This window comes from Rhinoderma darwinii, chromosome 10 (genome assembly GCF_050947455.1).
Source record: "Rhinoderma darwinii isolate aRhiDar2 chromosome 10, aRhiDar2.hap1, whole genome shotgun sequence".
In the NCBI taxonomy this organism is placed as follows: Eukaryota; Metazoa; Chordata; class Amphibia; order Anura; family Rhinodermatidae; genus Rhinoderma; species Rhinoderma darwinii.
In genome coordinates, this window is record NC_134696.1 from 97,837,682 (window position 1) to 97,855,395 (window position 17,714).

General features: G+C 40.8%; 3 protein-coding genes across 3 annotated transcripts in view; 1 reads left to right on the forward strand and 2 right to left on the reverse strand.

Moving 5' to 3' along the window:
* LOC142661615 (chemerin-like receptor 1) overlaps positions 1–8,375 on the forward strand; it is an 82,517-nt gene extending 74,142 nt beyond the window's left edge. The window contains exon 2 of the mRNA XM_075839034.1: positions 6,912–8,375. Coding sequence (XP_075695149.1) covers positions 6,935–7,858 — 924 coding nt within the window. The 5' untranslated portion in view covers positions 6,912–6,934 and the 3' untranslated portion in view covers positions 7,859–8,375. The remainder of the gene's footprint in view (positions 1–6,911) is intronic.
* Positions 44–1,075, reverse strand: LOC142661614 (putative G-protein coupled receptor 33). Its single transcript, XM_075839033.1, has one exon. It carries the CDS (start codon positions 1,070–1,072, stop codon positions 44–46), a length of 1,029 nt encoding a protein of 342 aa, XP_075695148.1. The 5' UTR covers positions 1,073–1,075.
* A 2,177-nt stretch (positions 8,376–10,552) lies between the features above and the next one.
* LOC142662674 (putative G-protein coupled receptor 33) lies at positions 10,553–11,527 on the reverse strand. Its single transcript, XM_075840886.1, has one exon. It carries the CDS (start codon positions 11,525–11,527, stop codon positions 10,553–10,555), a length of 975 nt encoding a protein of 324 aa, XP_075697001.1.
* Positions 11,528–17,714: the final 6,187 nt, after the last annotated feature.

Genomic DNA, 17,714 nt, shown 5'->3' on the forward strand with positions numbered 1-17,714 from the left:
CAGAAAAAGTTTTTCTGGTGGATCCTTTTGTCCAAAACTTTCCTTACATGGTATTTTCTTGAGATTCATACTTTCTAACCGATACAGAGTATAGATCCGACCTATTGTCTATGCTCTTGAGGAAAGCTTCATTTAGCATGGCTTGGAAGATAGACAGTATAGACTTCTTGAAGATAGTCTTAAATTTTTTCACAATGAAAAGATATAGGATTGGAGTGAAGGAGGCATTAAAACAAGCCAATATGGTGGCGAAGTCCTTCAGGCCTTGTAGCGTTGTCTCTTGGAAGAATCCCTTCTCGATGCTCATTCCATACCACACTTGATAAGGTGTCCAAGAGATAAAGAAAGATATTATAGCAATAGATATTATCTTATAAGGCTTCTTGGATTTGGTAAAATTTTCTTTTTTGATCTTGAATGTAATTTTAAGGTAGCAGATAGTGATAATAAATAACGGGATCAAGAAACCTCCCAGTAGACGGAAGTATAATAAAGCCCACTTGACCTTGGCTTCGAGTTCTACATCCGGATTACCAGCGAGGGTGTAATCATTGTAACAAATGGATATATTGTTTTCCCGACGTATCCGGCGAAAGGCGAGATATGGAGAACTACATAAAAAAGCTAAACCCCAAAGTAAAAGGCAGATGATAGAAGATTGTTGAGCGTGCATGTGTTTTCTGTAAAAATGGGGGTGAAAAACCAACCAGTATCGGTCAACGCTGATGATGGTGAGGAAGAATACGTCTCCGTACATCCCGAGGGACAAAAGGAAATTGACAAACTTACACATGAATTCGCCCAGTACCCAGTGCGGCTGGAAAAAAAACATAACGGCCAAAAAAGGTATGACCAGAATGAAGATGAGATTGCAGAGGATGAGATGGGAAAACCAGACGATGTTGAGGTTTCTTCTCATCCTGAAGCACAAGATCCAGAGATAGAGAGTGTTGATGACCAATCCGAAGAGGAACGTGATCAGCAGAAACGGTAAACAGATTAATTTTGACGTTGTGACTGCGGTGAAGGTCCCTGCGTTGATTGTGTTATTGTCGGTGAGATTTGCTGTCATTGTCGGCAAAAACCTAAAGAACGAAGAAAAAAGAAAAAATATTTTTATTTGAGTCCCTTAAATTTTTTTCCCTTAAAGTAAAAAATGTAAAAAAATTTAAAAAAATATACAATATTCACCTGTTAAATCCCCTGCCGCTCCAGCACTGAGACTCTGGGGGTTCCCAACAGCAGTGATGACATCACACAAATCCATGTGACCTCAGCAGCCAATCACTGGCCTCAGCCAGCAGGTCTTGTGCCGTACATGTAAACATCACTGCTGAGGCCAGTGATTGGCTACAGCGGTCACGTTAATATATGCTGCATTATTGCTAGCAAAATAAACAAAGGCGGCGGGAACCACGGGAGTGGCGTAGAATTCAATAGGTGAGTATTGGTTATTTCACATTTCCTAACGTCAGGGTAATTTTTTTAACTCACGGAAAACTCCTTTAATGAGGGAGACAGTTTTGACCTTAAAGGGGTCTGCTTTGGACAGTCCCTTTTTGTTAGAACGGTAATCGATGATAAACTCATGGCAGGATGTCCTGCTACTGATCCATCCTAACAAACAGCTGTGATCTGTGGAGGAATTTGGCAGGAAGTGTTCTGTTTCCCTACAGCGCCCCTACAGGGGAAATAAAGAATTACAGGTGGCCTTTGGAAATCAATGGGATGTCCGTGTAATGCATAGATTTGCTGGGTCCTCCAGAGCTCTTTATAGCGGCTGTCTGCTAATAGATGAGGATCCCGAATGGGGAACCCCACCTCAATTTACTCAGAATTCCATAATAGGATATTTAAAAATTGGCTTTCTAAAGGGGTATTCCCATCAAAGACATTTATGGCATATACACAGGATAAGACCCGCACATATCTCCAGAACAGGTGCCCTCTGACCCCCTCTTCTGCCTGGCGAGGTGGCCATTTAGCACACTTGCTCGGCTCTTTCCGTAACTCACATGTGCGGTCACCATTCTCCACTTGGATGTGGCAGCCACGGGGGAGCTGGGACCAGCACCTATTCGCCATTTATGACATGTCCTGTGGATATGCCACAAATATCCATAAAGGGAATAACCCATTAAGTTCCCAAAAACTTATTTTAGAGATATCCCGACCACTCTTTACACCATGGAGTTCATCAGCCATAGTAAATAAATGTTGTCATTTTTTTATACAGGTTGTTTTGGTTATAGGGATACCAAATCTGTGTCTATCTGTCGTTGTCAACTTCTAACTTTTTGTATTGTGATTGCCGATCATTACAAAAACATCACACATCATATGAGCCGTGATAAGTTCTTGTATTGTATCACTGTGAACAGATAACACATAACAATGGTTATTTATGGTTGGCCAATGGCCACTGAAGTGAAATCTTATTGTGGTTAGATATCGTTGACAGTAAATTCTGTCTCCGGTGCTGTAATGAATCAAATCAGGACTTGTGGTCAAAGAGTAGTCATCAGAGTCCTACCACGTAGATAGAAAACGTAATCCTGATGAGCAGCTTCCTCCAGACTCCGGTGATGGGTTATTATAGTAAAATGTCTATGGTACTTACTTTTGATGGACTGGAATGGTTTTCGGGGGAAGGGGTGGGTTGTAAATCGATGGTCAATTGTGATTGATGAGAATCTGACCATCACCGGGGACTCCGTCAATCAGCAAAATGAGGGGTCACTGAATCAATACAGCCCCTTTAATGTTTATCTAAGGAACAGTGACGTTCCACCCAAACTGTTGTACCAGACATAGCCTCAAACCCCCCTCATTCTGCTGATCAGTGGGGTCCTATACTAGGGACAGGGCAATATATAAATCCTGAAAAAACCCTTTAAATAGAAAAAAATAAGTATTGCTTATAAGTAATGTTATTTATAATTTAATAAAAATGTAAATGTGCATTAATAGTCAATAAAATGATGGCCTCATAAGATCTTCATATTTTTGTATATTCTAAACGGAATGAACATTAGGTTATGTACATGGTCTAGAACGTTGGAGAGATGAATGGATTATGAAGTAGATGGCAGGGCTCCTATAATGGGATAGATGCACTCGGTGACCTTGTGTCCGACCTTGTGTCGGACCATCCATATTCTATTCTTACTCATCTGTTATAATAGCCTTCCGTTTCCCTATGAATATGTGGTGTTTCCGTATAATTTAAGCTGTATCGGAATGGTCTACCGTGGGCCACCAGAGGTGACCATTCTGGGGACCCATATACAGAACTTATTATTGCACACACATAGACCAGATCTACAAGGGCATGATGAGCTACTGGAAAAATAACCCGAAAATAAAATAAAACCCATAAAATGGAGCCATTTAATGTGACCTGTGCCCACTTGAGCACCCTTTGTCCCTTTATCTACCTATCTACTTATCTATCTATCTATCTATCTATCTATCTATCTATCTATCTATCTATCTATCTATCTATCTATCTATCTATCTATCTATCTATCTATCTATCTATCTATCTATCTATCTATCTCTCTCTCTATCTATCTATCTATCTATCTATCTATCTATCTATCTATCTATCTATCTATCATCTATCTATCTATCTATCTATCTATCCATCCATCCATCTATCTATCTATCTATCTATCTATCTATCTATCTATCTATCTATCTATCTATCTATCTATCTCATATCTATCTATCTATCTATCTATCTATCGTGTAAATGACAGGAAACATACATATATAGTGTACTGTAACAGAAAATTACTTCACTAACGATGAACAATTGACAAAAAAAAGCATAACCTTACCTTAAATAAGTCAGAAGAAGTCAGGATCCGTGTAATCGCGACCATCCAGTATTCTTGTAATATTATTTTTATTATTTAGCTGCTATGGTTCATTCCTATGTGATATAATATCCGTATAATAATATGAGCAGTGTCGCGTTCATTACATATCGTCTATTAAATCTTATGTTTTTTAGCACCTTGAGTTTTATAGATGTGGTTTTTCAGCAACAAAAACCACAATACGTGAATAAAAGAAGTAGCTACAAACTATGAAAGTAACAAGTGTAAATGTCACTTAGTAACAAGCAAAGTGGAGATACAGCGAGGCGACCTACAGTAAAGACACACAGATAGTAGATGTCACCGTCTCAGACCTAAATCTTTCACCTTTCACAGTGTTCAGCTTGTAGAGCAGCAGTTTGGTTGCTCCAGAGCTGCACTTCCATCGTTGTAACTGAGGAAAAAGAAGCTGTAACTATTGACGGACATTTTTTGGAGTCATGGAGCTGAGTCTTAAGGTCACATGGTCACCTAAAGGCGGACATATCATATGTGCAACCTGTGCAGCTGCACAGGGGCCCCCGTGGGCATTAGGACCCACTCCCACCTTATAATGGAAATAACTGTGCTTCCAATTGTCTACTGGACTGTTTATAATTCACGGTTTATAATTACTGGTGGACCAATGATGTCCTCCTTCACGATCTTTAAATTAGCAAGGGGTCCTACATTGTTCCTGTACAGTGGCCCCCTACTTTCTGTGTTCGCCCCTGCGATCATCCTCCAGTCTATGTTATTTACACCCCTGTGTTTACTTAAACATATATGCAAGGGATCTATGTAGCTTTCCTACAATGAGGTAGGACTATCCACATGACAGCCCACATGCCCCCTGTAGGCTAGCTATATAAATTCCTCTTCTTATGCTTCCTTTGACTTCAATGGAGGGCACATCATTTTCAAAATATGTTCAAATTTTGCTAAAAGTACAATTATATTTTTACATTTAATTCAGTAATGCAGTAACAGGATTGGGGTGATGGTAACCTCTGTACAGCACCGTATTTCTGATGGAGCGCGGCACGTTTTTCATATGGAAAAACACCTCTATATGTCTCCATGTCTCCATATGAAATTGGTTGTTCAGTATGAATACATAGACTTCTAGAAGTGCCCTATTACAGCTCCGAGCCGTAATAAAGCCATGAACCCTAGTCTAACATTCAGTTAAAAAAATCATATTGTCAGCTAAAAGCTACAAAAATATCACCACAGGAAGCTATGAGGGTCATTGTAATTATATTTTTGGAATCAGGAAATATCACTTTACTCTATTTCCCTATAAATATTGCTTAAATCTATTTTACATTTTATATACAGAATGTACGTACAAAATGAGTTACATTGTTAATACATTATTAATGTCATGTATGTACACAGTGACTCCACCAGCAGAATAGTGAGTGCAGCTCTGGAGTATAATACAGGATGTAACTCAGGATCAGTACAGGATAAGTAATGTAATGTATGTACACAGTGACTCCACCAGCAGAATAGTGAGTGCAGCTCTGGAGTATAATACAGGATGTAACTCAGGATCAGTACAGGATAAGTAATGTAATGTATGTACACAGGGACTCCACCAGCAGAATAGTGAGTGCAGCTCTGGAGTATAATACAAGATGTAACTCAGGATCAGTACAGGATAAGTAATGTAATGTATGTACACAGTGACTCCACCAGCAGAATAGTGAGTGCAGCTCTAGAGTATAATACAGGATATAACTCAGGATCAGTACAGGATAAGTAATGTAATGTATGTACACAGTGACTCCACCAGCAGAATAGTGAGTGCAGCTCTGGAGTATAATACAGGATGTAACTCAGGATCAGTACAGGATAAGTAATGTATGTACACAGTGGCTCCACCAGCAGAATAGTGAGTGCAGCTCTGGAGTATAATACAGGATGTAACTCAGGATCAGTACAGGATAAGTAATGTAATGTATGTACACAGTGACTCCACCAGCAGAATAGTGACTGCAGCTCTGGAGTATAATACAGGATGTAATTCAGGATCAGTACAGGATAACTCCACCAGCAGAATAGTGAGTGCAGCTCTGATGTTTAATACAGGATATAACTCAGATCAGTACAGGATAAGTAATGTATGTACACAGTGACTCCACCAGCAGAATAGTGAGTGCAGCTCTGGAGTATAATACAGAATGTAACTCAGGATCTGTACAGGATAAGTAATGTAATGTATGTACACAGTCACTCCACCAGCAGAATAGTGAGTGCAGCTCTGGAGTATAATACAGGATGTAACTCAGGATCAGTACAGGATAAGTAATGTAATGTATGTACACAGTCACTCCACCAGCAGAATAGTGAGTGCAGCTCTGGAGTATCACACAGTATCTTACTCGGGATCAGTACAGGATTGACATTTTAATTTTAATTTTTAATTTTTTTTTTCTTTCTTTTTTATTCAATACAATATAAAATTCCATACAAGTAAGGAATAAAGAAAATACAATTTATACACATTTTTACATTTTCCCCCTACTCCCACCCCCCACCCTCTCAAGACCGATCTTGGTAAAAGAAAAAAAAAAGAAAAAAAAAAACAATTCTTACCACTCCTCCCAATAAGTTTTACAGTGTTTGCCTTGATTATAGATTTTCTCATATTTCATTATAATTTTCACATTATTTACCCATTTTACATTTTTACAACCAAAGGAATAGTAATAATACTATTGGCCAACATTAATCCATATAGTAATCTCAAACAAGGAAATAAAGGGTGTGTAGTATTCTATGTACATAAACAGTAGTCATTGTACAATAAAAAGTTACACAACTTTTTAATTATCTCTGTGTTGCTAGCTGCTGTTGTCAGATCTTGTTAATAATTTGATATCTCTATTTAGTGTTTTGAGGGCAAATGGGTGTAATGTTCTGAATGAATGGGTTTCTATAATATATGGCAGAATCTTGACTTGCAAAACAAGAGTTAATATGGCCGATAATATGGAAATGTCATGCTGTTATAACTGAATGTCCTTTCTGTTCTTTCAGGGGTAACACCAGGGGACGTTAAGATGAACTCCACCACAGATCCAGAAACTGCCGAACTGCGCCATGCTGTCCAAGTGGTGGTCACTGTGATTTTTAGTTTAATTTTTCTCCTAGGCATGATGGGAAATGGCACCGTCATCTGGATAACAGGCTGCCGCCTTCAAAGAACTATCAACACTGTATGGTTTTTCAACCTAGCGTTGGCAGATTTCATCTCCACCTTTTTGGTCCTTGTCACTATCCTTTACCTGTTACTTGACCTCCATTGGCCATTTGGGCCCATTTTATGTAAACTTGTCAACTGCATCTTTGGTCTGAGCATTTACGCCAGTATCCTCCTGCTGAGTGCCATCAGCATGGATCGCTGCGTTCTTGTGCTCTTCCCAGTATGGTGCCAAAATTATCGCAACCCCAGGTTGGTTACGACTGCATGTTTAGTCATTTGGATTCTCTCTATTGCCTTGGTACCAGGTTCATACACTCTTTCGGAAATGTCTACAGAAAGCAACCGAAGTTCTTGCAAGAACTTAGATGTTTTTGAAGACTGGGAGAGAAGGGAAGCTGCTATATTCACTGTCTGTATATTCCTCTACCAGTTCTTAGTCCCATTGAGTATTATCCTTATTTCCTACGCAATTCTCCTCATTACACTCCATAAAAAAAAACTAAACAGGAGCAGTAAGCCATTTTTGGTTGTCACTGGGGTGGTCTTCTCCTTCTTTTTATGTTGGCTTCCCTATCATGCCTTAGCCCTCTCTCGAGTTTTTCTTGGTGGATTACCACTTTTGGTCAGTCTGGTGGCCGTCCCACTCTCCAAATGTTTAGCTATGTTCAACAGTTGTATCAACCCGATACTTTATGTTTTCATTGGCCGAGAATTTAAGGATGTTGTGAAGAGGTCACTGACTCAAGTATTTAGGACTGTTTTTGAGGAAGTCCCACACTAAAGACGTTACAAATGGAAAATGTTTAAACAACTGGAGATGATGCTCAACTTTTTGACTCGTACAGGGGCATTCAAGATGCTTCTGACTACAAAAACCAATGAGCTCTGTGGTAAACATGAAACCACTGGTTTACTCGACCAGACGGCTCAAAAGTAATTATAGACCTTTAGAAAGTGATTCACTGAACTGGGAAAGCAGCAAGGCCGACGCTCTCAAAGGAATCGTCCTATAATGATATATAACTAATAAATCTGCTTAAACTGGAGACAACAATGCAGCGTTACATTGTGATGAACGAGGAAACATTACAAAGCGGACAAATCCACAAGACGGGAGATGATTCAATGAATGTGTATTTTTTGGCAATTTTTGGAATTTTTTTATTTATTTCTGCAGCCTTTTGTTCTGGTGTTTGTAAATTCAATGATATCGCTTATGTATTTCTTACTCAATAGACAAAGACATGGGACTGAGAGACTGTTTTGTGCATGTAATAACCTCTGCTGTATTTCTAATAAGAAAGTGAAATAAATCAGATTGAAATGTCCTAATTTTGCAACCAAATAAATAGTAACGATAATAATTTGGTGGCCCATAACAATCCATATAGTAAAAACAATTAATAAATTAAAGGGGGTGTACTGTTTTATGTAAATCTATTTTAGCATTGTATAATGTGCTCTGTGTTGCTAGCTGCTGTTGATGGATCTGTTATTGTTGTGATATCTCGATTAAGTACTTTGAGTGCAAAAGGGTGTAATGTTCTAAATTGTATCAGGTCTCTGTGAGCTAAACAGTCTGGACTCGAGGATGATACATTGGATTTGCACTGATACATTGTAGCAAACCATCAGTACAGGAGAGATATTTGTGATGCCGATGTGTTTAAGTTCACAGAGTTGTCTGGACTGAATACAATTGTAGCAAACTGTCAGCTGTGGGAAGTACCAAGTCTGTATAGGTTTTCAGACTCTGGATATAAACAAGAAAGATCCTATTCACTGACAGCGATCACATATATTGAAAATTGTGAGACATTAAAACTCATAGTATATTAGAAATTTACGGAACATTTTCTCGAACAATAATTTAGCTAAATTTACATAAAACAGGTACCTCCCCCTTTAATATCTGTATCTGATATTCATGTGTTTATGAGCCAATCAGACCCTCAGTTCATTCTGAACAAAAGCCCTTAAAGTACTAAATAGAGGCAGAATAAAAGATCTGTAAAAAGCAACATGCTGATGGTTTCCAGGTAACCACAAAATAATGTTCTATACTGCACAAAAGGGAAACAGAAAACATAAAGTGAAGATATACTGCACATCTAGACCTCACATTCCCAAAAATGTTTCTTCAGAAAAAAAAAAAATTTTTCACTATAAATGATGTTGCAATCATTTATGGTGAAATCTTTTTTCTTTTTCTGAAGAAAAACTTTCCATCTCTTTTTTAAAGATTTGAACATTTGCAAAAACTAATATTTTCAATTTTTGTTGCAAAAATTTGATAAAAATAATCATCTGCCCTGTCTCTCCCCCCCCCCCCAGTTAACTTTATGCAGTTTTAAGGAAATATTATATGTTTTTGCTAAAAATTATTTTACAAACTTTTGGACAATATGGCCACATATGTATGCTCTTACATTGTGTTGTTTTGTGTCTCAAAAATTTAAAAAACAACAAACAATGGCTCCTGTCATGCAGCCATAGAATTCAATACAATTCTGGCTTCCCCCAAAGGCCTCTAGGGGGAGCTCACTACATATTTACATTTAAAGGGTAACTAAACGTTCAACAAACTTCTGACATCTCATAGTCAGAAGTTTTGATTGGTGGGGGTCCGAGCACTGACCCCCACCAATCACTAAAACGAAGCGTCAGAAGTGCTCGTGTGAGCGCTCAGCAGCTTCGTTTCTGTTCGGCCTTTTCCGGAAATTAATCTATCAGAGTACGGGCTCAATAGAAAGTCTATGAGCCTGTACTCTGATACATCGGCTTTCAGTAAAAAGCCGAACAGAAACTAAGTGGCTGAGAGCTCACACGAGCACTTCTGAGGCTTCGTTTTAGCGATTGGTGGGGGTCTCAGTGCTCGGACCCCCACCAATCAAAACTTCTGATGAGTCACTATGACATGTCAGAAGTTTATCGAACATTTAGTTACCCTTTAAAACATTGGAGGCAATATAAATACATATACAGCCATAAGCTGTCAGGGCATACTGGGCATGAATATTTTCACAACAGTTAGAGAGTCACAGGCTGGCGAAAACTGACATATGAGGACCTAACAATGATTGGAATGATAATTGTAACCACTCATGGCTGATGGATGACAAAAAAATGTTGACCATATTGGTTATCATCTGGAAAGGTACTGATTCTCCTCATGGAGATCCAGAAAGTAGGGAGTTTTTAGGGCAATGATTCCTGGGAAAAGTATGCAAAATAGCTCTTCTGCAGAAGGAAGAAAATGGTCTATCTAGTGCCACCTAGCGGTGGAATTTCAGCAAGTCAACGTACAAAACCTCTTAAAGAGCCTTGAATAAGAGTTGTTTCTCCTCATCGGTGCAGTGTTGGGTTCTCATTGTCTGTAGTCACCTACTTGTGGCACTAGATAGACCGTTTTCTATAAAACCTGCCCCCCTAATAGCTTCAGTAAAGTGGATAATAGTACCGGAGAGCATTTGGGTTAGTGATAGGGAGAATTGCTTAACGTTTCATTGACCACCAACTCAATGACAGCCAAAATAGACTTCTTGAACATGTTTTTGAAGCTCTCCACAATGAACAAATAAAGAATCGGAGTAAAGCAACTGTTGATGCAGTTTAGACATGTCGATAATACTTGCAGTGATCTCAAGACGCTTTGCTGAATCTTGTCCTTCTCTGCACTCAATCCATACCAGATATGGTAAGGTGTCCAGGAGATGAAAAAAGATAGGATAGCAATTAAGATAATTCTGTAAGGTCTACTGGACCTTGTGAGATGTTCTTTCTTCATCTTGATAAATATTTTTACGTAACAAAACGTAATAATGGAGAAAGGAATCACGAAGCCTATGCACAAGCGAATACCGAATAAGACCCACTTCACCGTCTTATGGTCCCACTTCCCTGAGAGGGTGTAGTCATTGTAGCAGATGGTAATGTTGCTCTCATATCTGACTCGACGAAATATCAAGTATGGAGTCGTGAGGCTGAAAGCCAAAGCCCAAAACAAAAGGCACATAATGGAAGCAGAACGGGGGTTCATGTACCTTTTGTAGGCATATGGGTGAAAGACCAAGCAATAACGATCCACACTAATCACGGTCAGGAGAAACACTGACACGTACATACCCAGCGACACAAAAGAGTTGATGAGCTTGCACAGGAAGTGACCAAATACCCAATGTGGTTCCATGATAAAATATACCGCCGCAAAGGGAAATACAAAGGTAAGCAATAGATTGGCCAAAATTAGGTGGAGGAACAAGGTGGTGTTGACATTTCTGATCATCCTGAAACAAAGCACCCAGAGATACAAAGTGTTCACCACAAGTCCGAATGCAAATGTCAAAAATAAGAGTATAGCCGATGTTAAGTTGAGGTTCGAGGAGGACAGTCGGTAGGTTGTTCCATTAGTTGCACTGATGTTAAAGTTGGAGGTTGGTTGAGTTGACATCTCCTGTGAAGTATAAAAATGTCTCCTGATATAATAATCTTGACAAGTTATCAGAGGGAAAAAAAAAACAAATGCTAAGATCACACCAAGCCTAATGTTATGTTACTGTAAATAGAAGATAAGCTTTCCATGATTATTCCACCATTGGTCTGGGTGTGCCCGAAGTTACCGGAATTTTTGAATTATTAGAATTGTATTAATGATCTTGACAATGAACCTTGCTCACCCAAAGAGGTTTCATGTTTCTTGCCGTCACTCATGTAGACTCCATGTCTACCTCTCAATACCAGCTCTCAGATGTGGGACCGCTAGGAGCTTCAAGCTTTCGGGGGGTGTTTTCTAAGCAAATTTTGCATAATTTTTGCGTCTCGTGTTTTTTACACTTACAAATATTCAGCAGCACTCTATAGGCGCTAATATATATGCAAATCTTGAATATTTGAATCAATTAAAATAGCATTACTGATATCCCTACCATCCTTTAAAGGGGGGAAGTTCTTAGTGCACAAAGTGTGTGAATCCACTAGCCCGACTAGGAGACCTTAGTCAAATGGGTTCCTAGTCTAATATAATACTTGAATAACCGAAGACTTGTACTCAATATAGTTAGGAACAAGCTTCGTTCTACATGGATTAAATCCATGGATGGAGATGGAGACAATCACCACACTCAATAGTTCAATGCAAAAACAGATTCTGCACCTTCTAATGAACTAGGGAACTGACGAAAAATGGGGGTCTACAGATAAACAAAGATAGATTAATGAATCTATTCATTGTTAGGGCATATGGACTAATAGAGAGGGGGTCAAAGAGAGGGGGATGCTCTTCTTGGGAACCCCCACATTGAGCCAAAATCGAAGAGTTGCAATGTTATACTATATCTGCTCTGCAGTGGTCGCTGCAGTGGATATGTTTGGCTGGCTGTGTGGCAAAATTAACTATTTGCCCAGGAGGCAGCCATTTCCAATCTAAGAAGTGTTGACTCTGATAAGTCAAACCCTTTAAGTCAGTGGCGTAGCTCTAAGGGTCGCAATTGCGACCGGGCCCCTAAGCCTGTGGGCGCCCGTAGCCACACAGCGCTAACCGCGCTGGTCCCGTTTACTGAATGCTGGAGCAAGGAGCTGACGACTCCTTGCCCCAGCATTCACTCTGCCGTGAGCGGCTCGGTGCAGGCAGGCGCAATGTAGTGATGTCATCGCCTGCACAGACCGGAGGAGAAGGATCCGCCACGCGTCGTGGGAACGGAGATGGGTAAGTAATTATGTTATTGTTTTTCTATTAGGCACTATGGGGCATTATACTGGGTAGAGAAGGGGACTGATATGGTGGCAGCTTTAGGAGCATTTTACTATATGGGGGGCATTATACTGGATGGGTGGCATTATACTGTATGGGGGGCATTATACTGTGGGGACAGCTATGGGGGCATTATACTGTATGGGTGGCTTATACTGTGTGGACAGCTATGGATGGAATTATATTGTGAGGGCAGCTATGGGGGCATTATATTGTGGGGGCAGCTATGGGGGCATTATATTGTGGTGGCAGCTATGGGTGGCAATATACTGTGGGGGCAGCTATGGGGGCATTATACTGTGGGGACAGCTATGGGGAGCATTATACTATGGGGGCATTATACTGTGGGGACAGCGATTAGTGGCATTATACTGTGGGGACAGCGATTGGTGGCATTATACTGTGGGGGCAGCTATGGGGGTATTATATTGTTGGAGCAGCTATGAGGGGTATTATACTGTGTGGGGCAGCTATGGGGGGCATTATATTGTTGGAGCAGCTATGAGGGGTATTATACTGTGTGGGGCAGCTATGGGGGGCATTATACTGCATGCCACATCGATTGTCCCTCTTTGTGATATTTGAAAGTATAGCATTGTCTACAGGGGGCGCTGTATAGCACTGTATGGGAAGGCTGTATAGCCCTGTCTACAGGGGGCGCAGTATAGCAATGTCTACAGGAGGGGGCTGTATGGCACTATTTACAGGGGGGGCACTATCTACAAGGGCAGGCTGTGTGTGACACCCAGGGGAGGCGGGCCCAGTCAAAAGTTTTCTATGGGGCCCAGTATTTCCTAGTTACGCCCCTGCTTTAAATATTGCATGGGCACCATCAAAGCACCCCCAGATAAGTTCCTATTAGACCCCCTCCTGTTAGAAGTTCATGAGAGAATGGATCACTGGTGATTGTCTACTTGCTAGACCTTCCATTAACTCCTGTATATTAAAGTCTATGAATCTACAGGAGCTAAATCACATAACTAGTAATATATGATAGTTATAGCAGAAAATACCATGATATAAGAATAACAGAACGCAGATAGAAGAGTAGACAATATTCTATATGACTTACCTGGAAATGTTGAGATCCGTTTTCTACTGACCTCAATATGTTCAGCATCGGAAATGCAAATGTTTCAGCTTTTTGTTTCTTTTATAATTTACGGTGTACAAAAAAAAAAAAGTGTTTACTCAGGAAATGCCGAAAATGTCATACCAGAAAATTACGTCTACACTAAGAACGAGATGTTTGAGTTTGTGGTTGACTTCAAAAGGAAACAAATACTAAGCACAAGAGACAACCATGTATTGTATATAGATACATTTGTGTCCATGATGACCTAGGGTGTAAACAAAGCCCTAAATGACCCATTCTGCCCCTTCTTGCTCTTGCCAAAATTATTAAACACCGCTTAATTTATATATTTAATTTGGAAAATTGGGTCATTTCTTGGGCCAAGCAGAAGAAAGAGTACTAAAAAGGTAGCCATTCAAAAGAATGGGCCAACCAAGTGGCCTCCACAGAAAGTCGAGTGGAGCCAAAAGTAAAAAAAGTGGCGCTAGGCTATCCTGGTGTTGTTATCACTTTGTTCTAGTATTTTTGGGGTCAACTCGATTGCAAGAACATCTGGCGATCAAAGATTAATGGCATATTCGAACAATTAAACGGTTTCTCTGGGAAATAAACAGTGATGGCCTTCCTTAGGTCAGGCCATCAATGTTTGATCAGTGGGGGCCCATCCTTGGGGACCCCGGATGATTAGCACAATGAAGGTCGGAGATTGGGTCCACACCTATCAAATATTGATGACCTATCCTAAAGAAAGGTCAATAATGTTAATGCCGTAGAGAAACCTTTTAATGCCATCAATGTCTGTCTTGAGACAACACCATTAAGACAGCCAACCTTTGACGGGGCCCCTGTTTAGTTTCACAGATTGCACAAATGGTATGTTTGCCCCTAGTGGCTTGTTATGAACTAGCACCAGTACGAGGACACTTTTTTGAAATGGGTCTCCCTCTACACATCGCACATCCTTATCTATATGGAAAAACAGCCCTTTACAAACAATTTAGTGTCATTTTCTGTGTGATGATGTCATTCATAAAAATAACACATCTCTAGCGCAACCCCCCTAATATCTCTGGTCTAGATCAAATATTTATTTGTCAATTTATGAATTACTCAGCAGGGAGCGACAATAAGCACAGATTCAACAGATACAAATTTCCTTTAACTTTGTGCACCATCCTGAGGCATGAGGAGAGTGAAAATCAGAAATAAATGTTACTCAGGCCTTTTCACATGGACGTATTTCTTGGCCATGCGCTGTCCATGGATGTAGAGTGGCCCATCACCAACGTGCAGAAAAGGCCTGAATTGTGGGACACTGGGGTTGATACCACGACCGGGTCAAAAAAGATTCAGCGTGGGAGGAGACCACCAAGGACCTATTCCATCAGCAATGGGAGAGAAGCAGGCCTCGAGAAAGAGCGAAGATTGGTAAGTGTAACCAAAGTTGTGTCAACTGAGAGGATGAAGAGAGTGCAGAGGGGAAGAGAAAATCTCACAACACCCCAGGGCAGGACTAGCCTGAGCAGGAAGACCCAGCACATCTGGGGACATCTCCATCAATAACTGTGTTCAGCCCTTATCCTGATGAAACCCAGGCAGCAAGAAGACCAGCCAGCTGGAGAAAAGGGAGGGCTCTTTCTGTTGCGAGTGTGGTGGACTCTTGGGTACTGGAGTACCTGAATCAGATCAGAGAAGAAGATGTGGCAGACACTTTAACCAGGAGCATCACGGCATATCTCAGGCACATCCCCAAGCAGCTGGATCTACAAACTCAATACTCATCCTCTTGGAGGTTGCTTCTTCCCCCAATGACACCCGGAATTTCTTCAGTGCACTTCTTCACACAGACCACCACAACTCCATAAACACCTCTATATCTACCTCCTAACCACTATCACCACCGGCAATATGAGAGCACCCCGCTCATGTTCACCCAAGATCGGCCACAGTACAGGGGCTTCTTTTATAGCCCACAGGAGCAATACTATGGCCCTCCAACTCCTGGGCTATCTTCAGGCCAACCTCCTTATCCCCCTTACTGGTCAGAGTCAATCATTGCTGGTAGGACCATATCTCCCCCCAAACATTTTTATTAATTTATTTATTCTTTTTAATTGTATTTCTGTTTATTTTGGCGCTTTGTTTGCTGGTGCATTTTTGTACATATTCTTTTTATTTGGTTCAGATCCAAAAATTCCATGTTGTGCACCATGCCGGCTTACAGCCTATCGGTGAGACCCATGCTATAGTTAGATAAATGTCCAGCACCTCCTAATAGTGTCACACCATCCTCCCCCACATGCTGCATCTGGCAAAATTAAAGATATACGTAATTCGATGATATTTTGGCCAAAATACGAAAGCTAGCAACCTACGTAAAGGGTCCTCATTGTCTTGCAAGTCCCTACACTAACCTAACAAAACAAAATCTATGAAAACAAACTGCAAAATTAGATGCAGAAACATCTGTAAACTGTTAATCAAAAAGCAGAACTAAATTATCTAGTTCCCTGGATATAATCCTGCTGCCAGGAAACAGCTCTCTCGGAACTTAAAGGCGGCATGTTGGGGGCACTGTCTACAAGGGGGAGGTGGGGGCACGATCTACAAGTGGGGACTGTATGGCACTATCTACAGGGGGCAGTACGGCGCTATCTACAGTGGGGACTGTATGGCAGAATCTACAGGGGGCTATATGGCAGAATCTACAGGAGGGGCAGTATCGCCCAATCTACAGGGGGGCTGTATGGCACAATCTACGGGGAGACTGTTAAACACTATCTACAGGGGGGACTGTATGACACTACACGGGGGGCTGTATTGCACAATCTACAGAGGGGGCTGTATTGCACAATCTACAGGGGGCACTATCTACAAGGGGGGCTGTGTGTGGTACCCGGGGGAGGAGGGCGGCAGTCAAAGGTTTGCTATGGGGCCCAGTCTTTCCTAGTTTCGTTCTGGTGGACATGAAGACCCTCCATTTATTGGCTAGAATACCGAAAGCGCATTTAACAAACTGACGGGCCCTGATGAGCCGAAAGTTAAGATGCCCCTCGTGCTGTCCAAACCTCATCTGGTGAATGGGCGCATGACATGGGTGGAAAATCCAAAGCCCTCGACAAAAGGAGCTGGTGGTCCATTTCTCAGTTTTTCGTGGCTGCTGAACAGACACGCTCGGGTGAATGAGGACTTAGAAATGAGGACCCTTTTTCAAAGTTTCTTTGGCTTTCAGCCACCACTATGGGGAGCTTACTGGAGACTGGTTAATCATTGAGATCAATAGGAGCTATTTAAGTTCTTCCTTAGTTAGCTCCCTCTAGTGGTCAATGCAGGCAGCCAGAATTTTATCATGGATGATAAAATAATGAAAAGATACACTTTACACTTGCACATATCAATAAGCCAATAAGCTTTTGAGGCTTTTTTTCTTTACGTGTGCTATTATGTGGCATTTCCCTATAATCAGATTAAGATTATTAAACAATCAAAAGGGTGAAGATGATGGCAAACAGTTTCACTCTAAAGAGCTTGTATAGGAGTGTTGTGTCTGGTATTCAATTGAATGGGGCTGAGCTGCAATACCACACACAGCCAATGGACTTGGGTGGCGCTGTTTTATGGGGAGGAATAAGGAGACCTCTCTTTCTAGTGACATATATCCCATTTAACACTTCGTTTCCCAACCCCACCTGAGAAGAGGAGCATTCTCATAGTTACAATTCTAGTATATTTGGGAATTATATAAATACCAATATAACTATTAGTCCATAGGCAGATTCCGGGCTTGGGGCCAATAGCAGATGTGGTAGAAGC

Bases quoted from the DNA above. Each gene is read 5' to 3' on its own strand.
- LOC142661614 (XM_075839033.1), bottom strand. From the start codon at position 1,072: ATGACAGCAAATCTCACCGACAATAACACAATCAACGCAGGGACCTTC.
- LOC142662674 (XM_075840886.1), bottom strand. From the start codon at position 11,527: ATGTCAACTCAACCAACCTCCAACTTTAACATCAGTGCAACTAATGGA.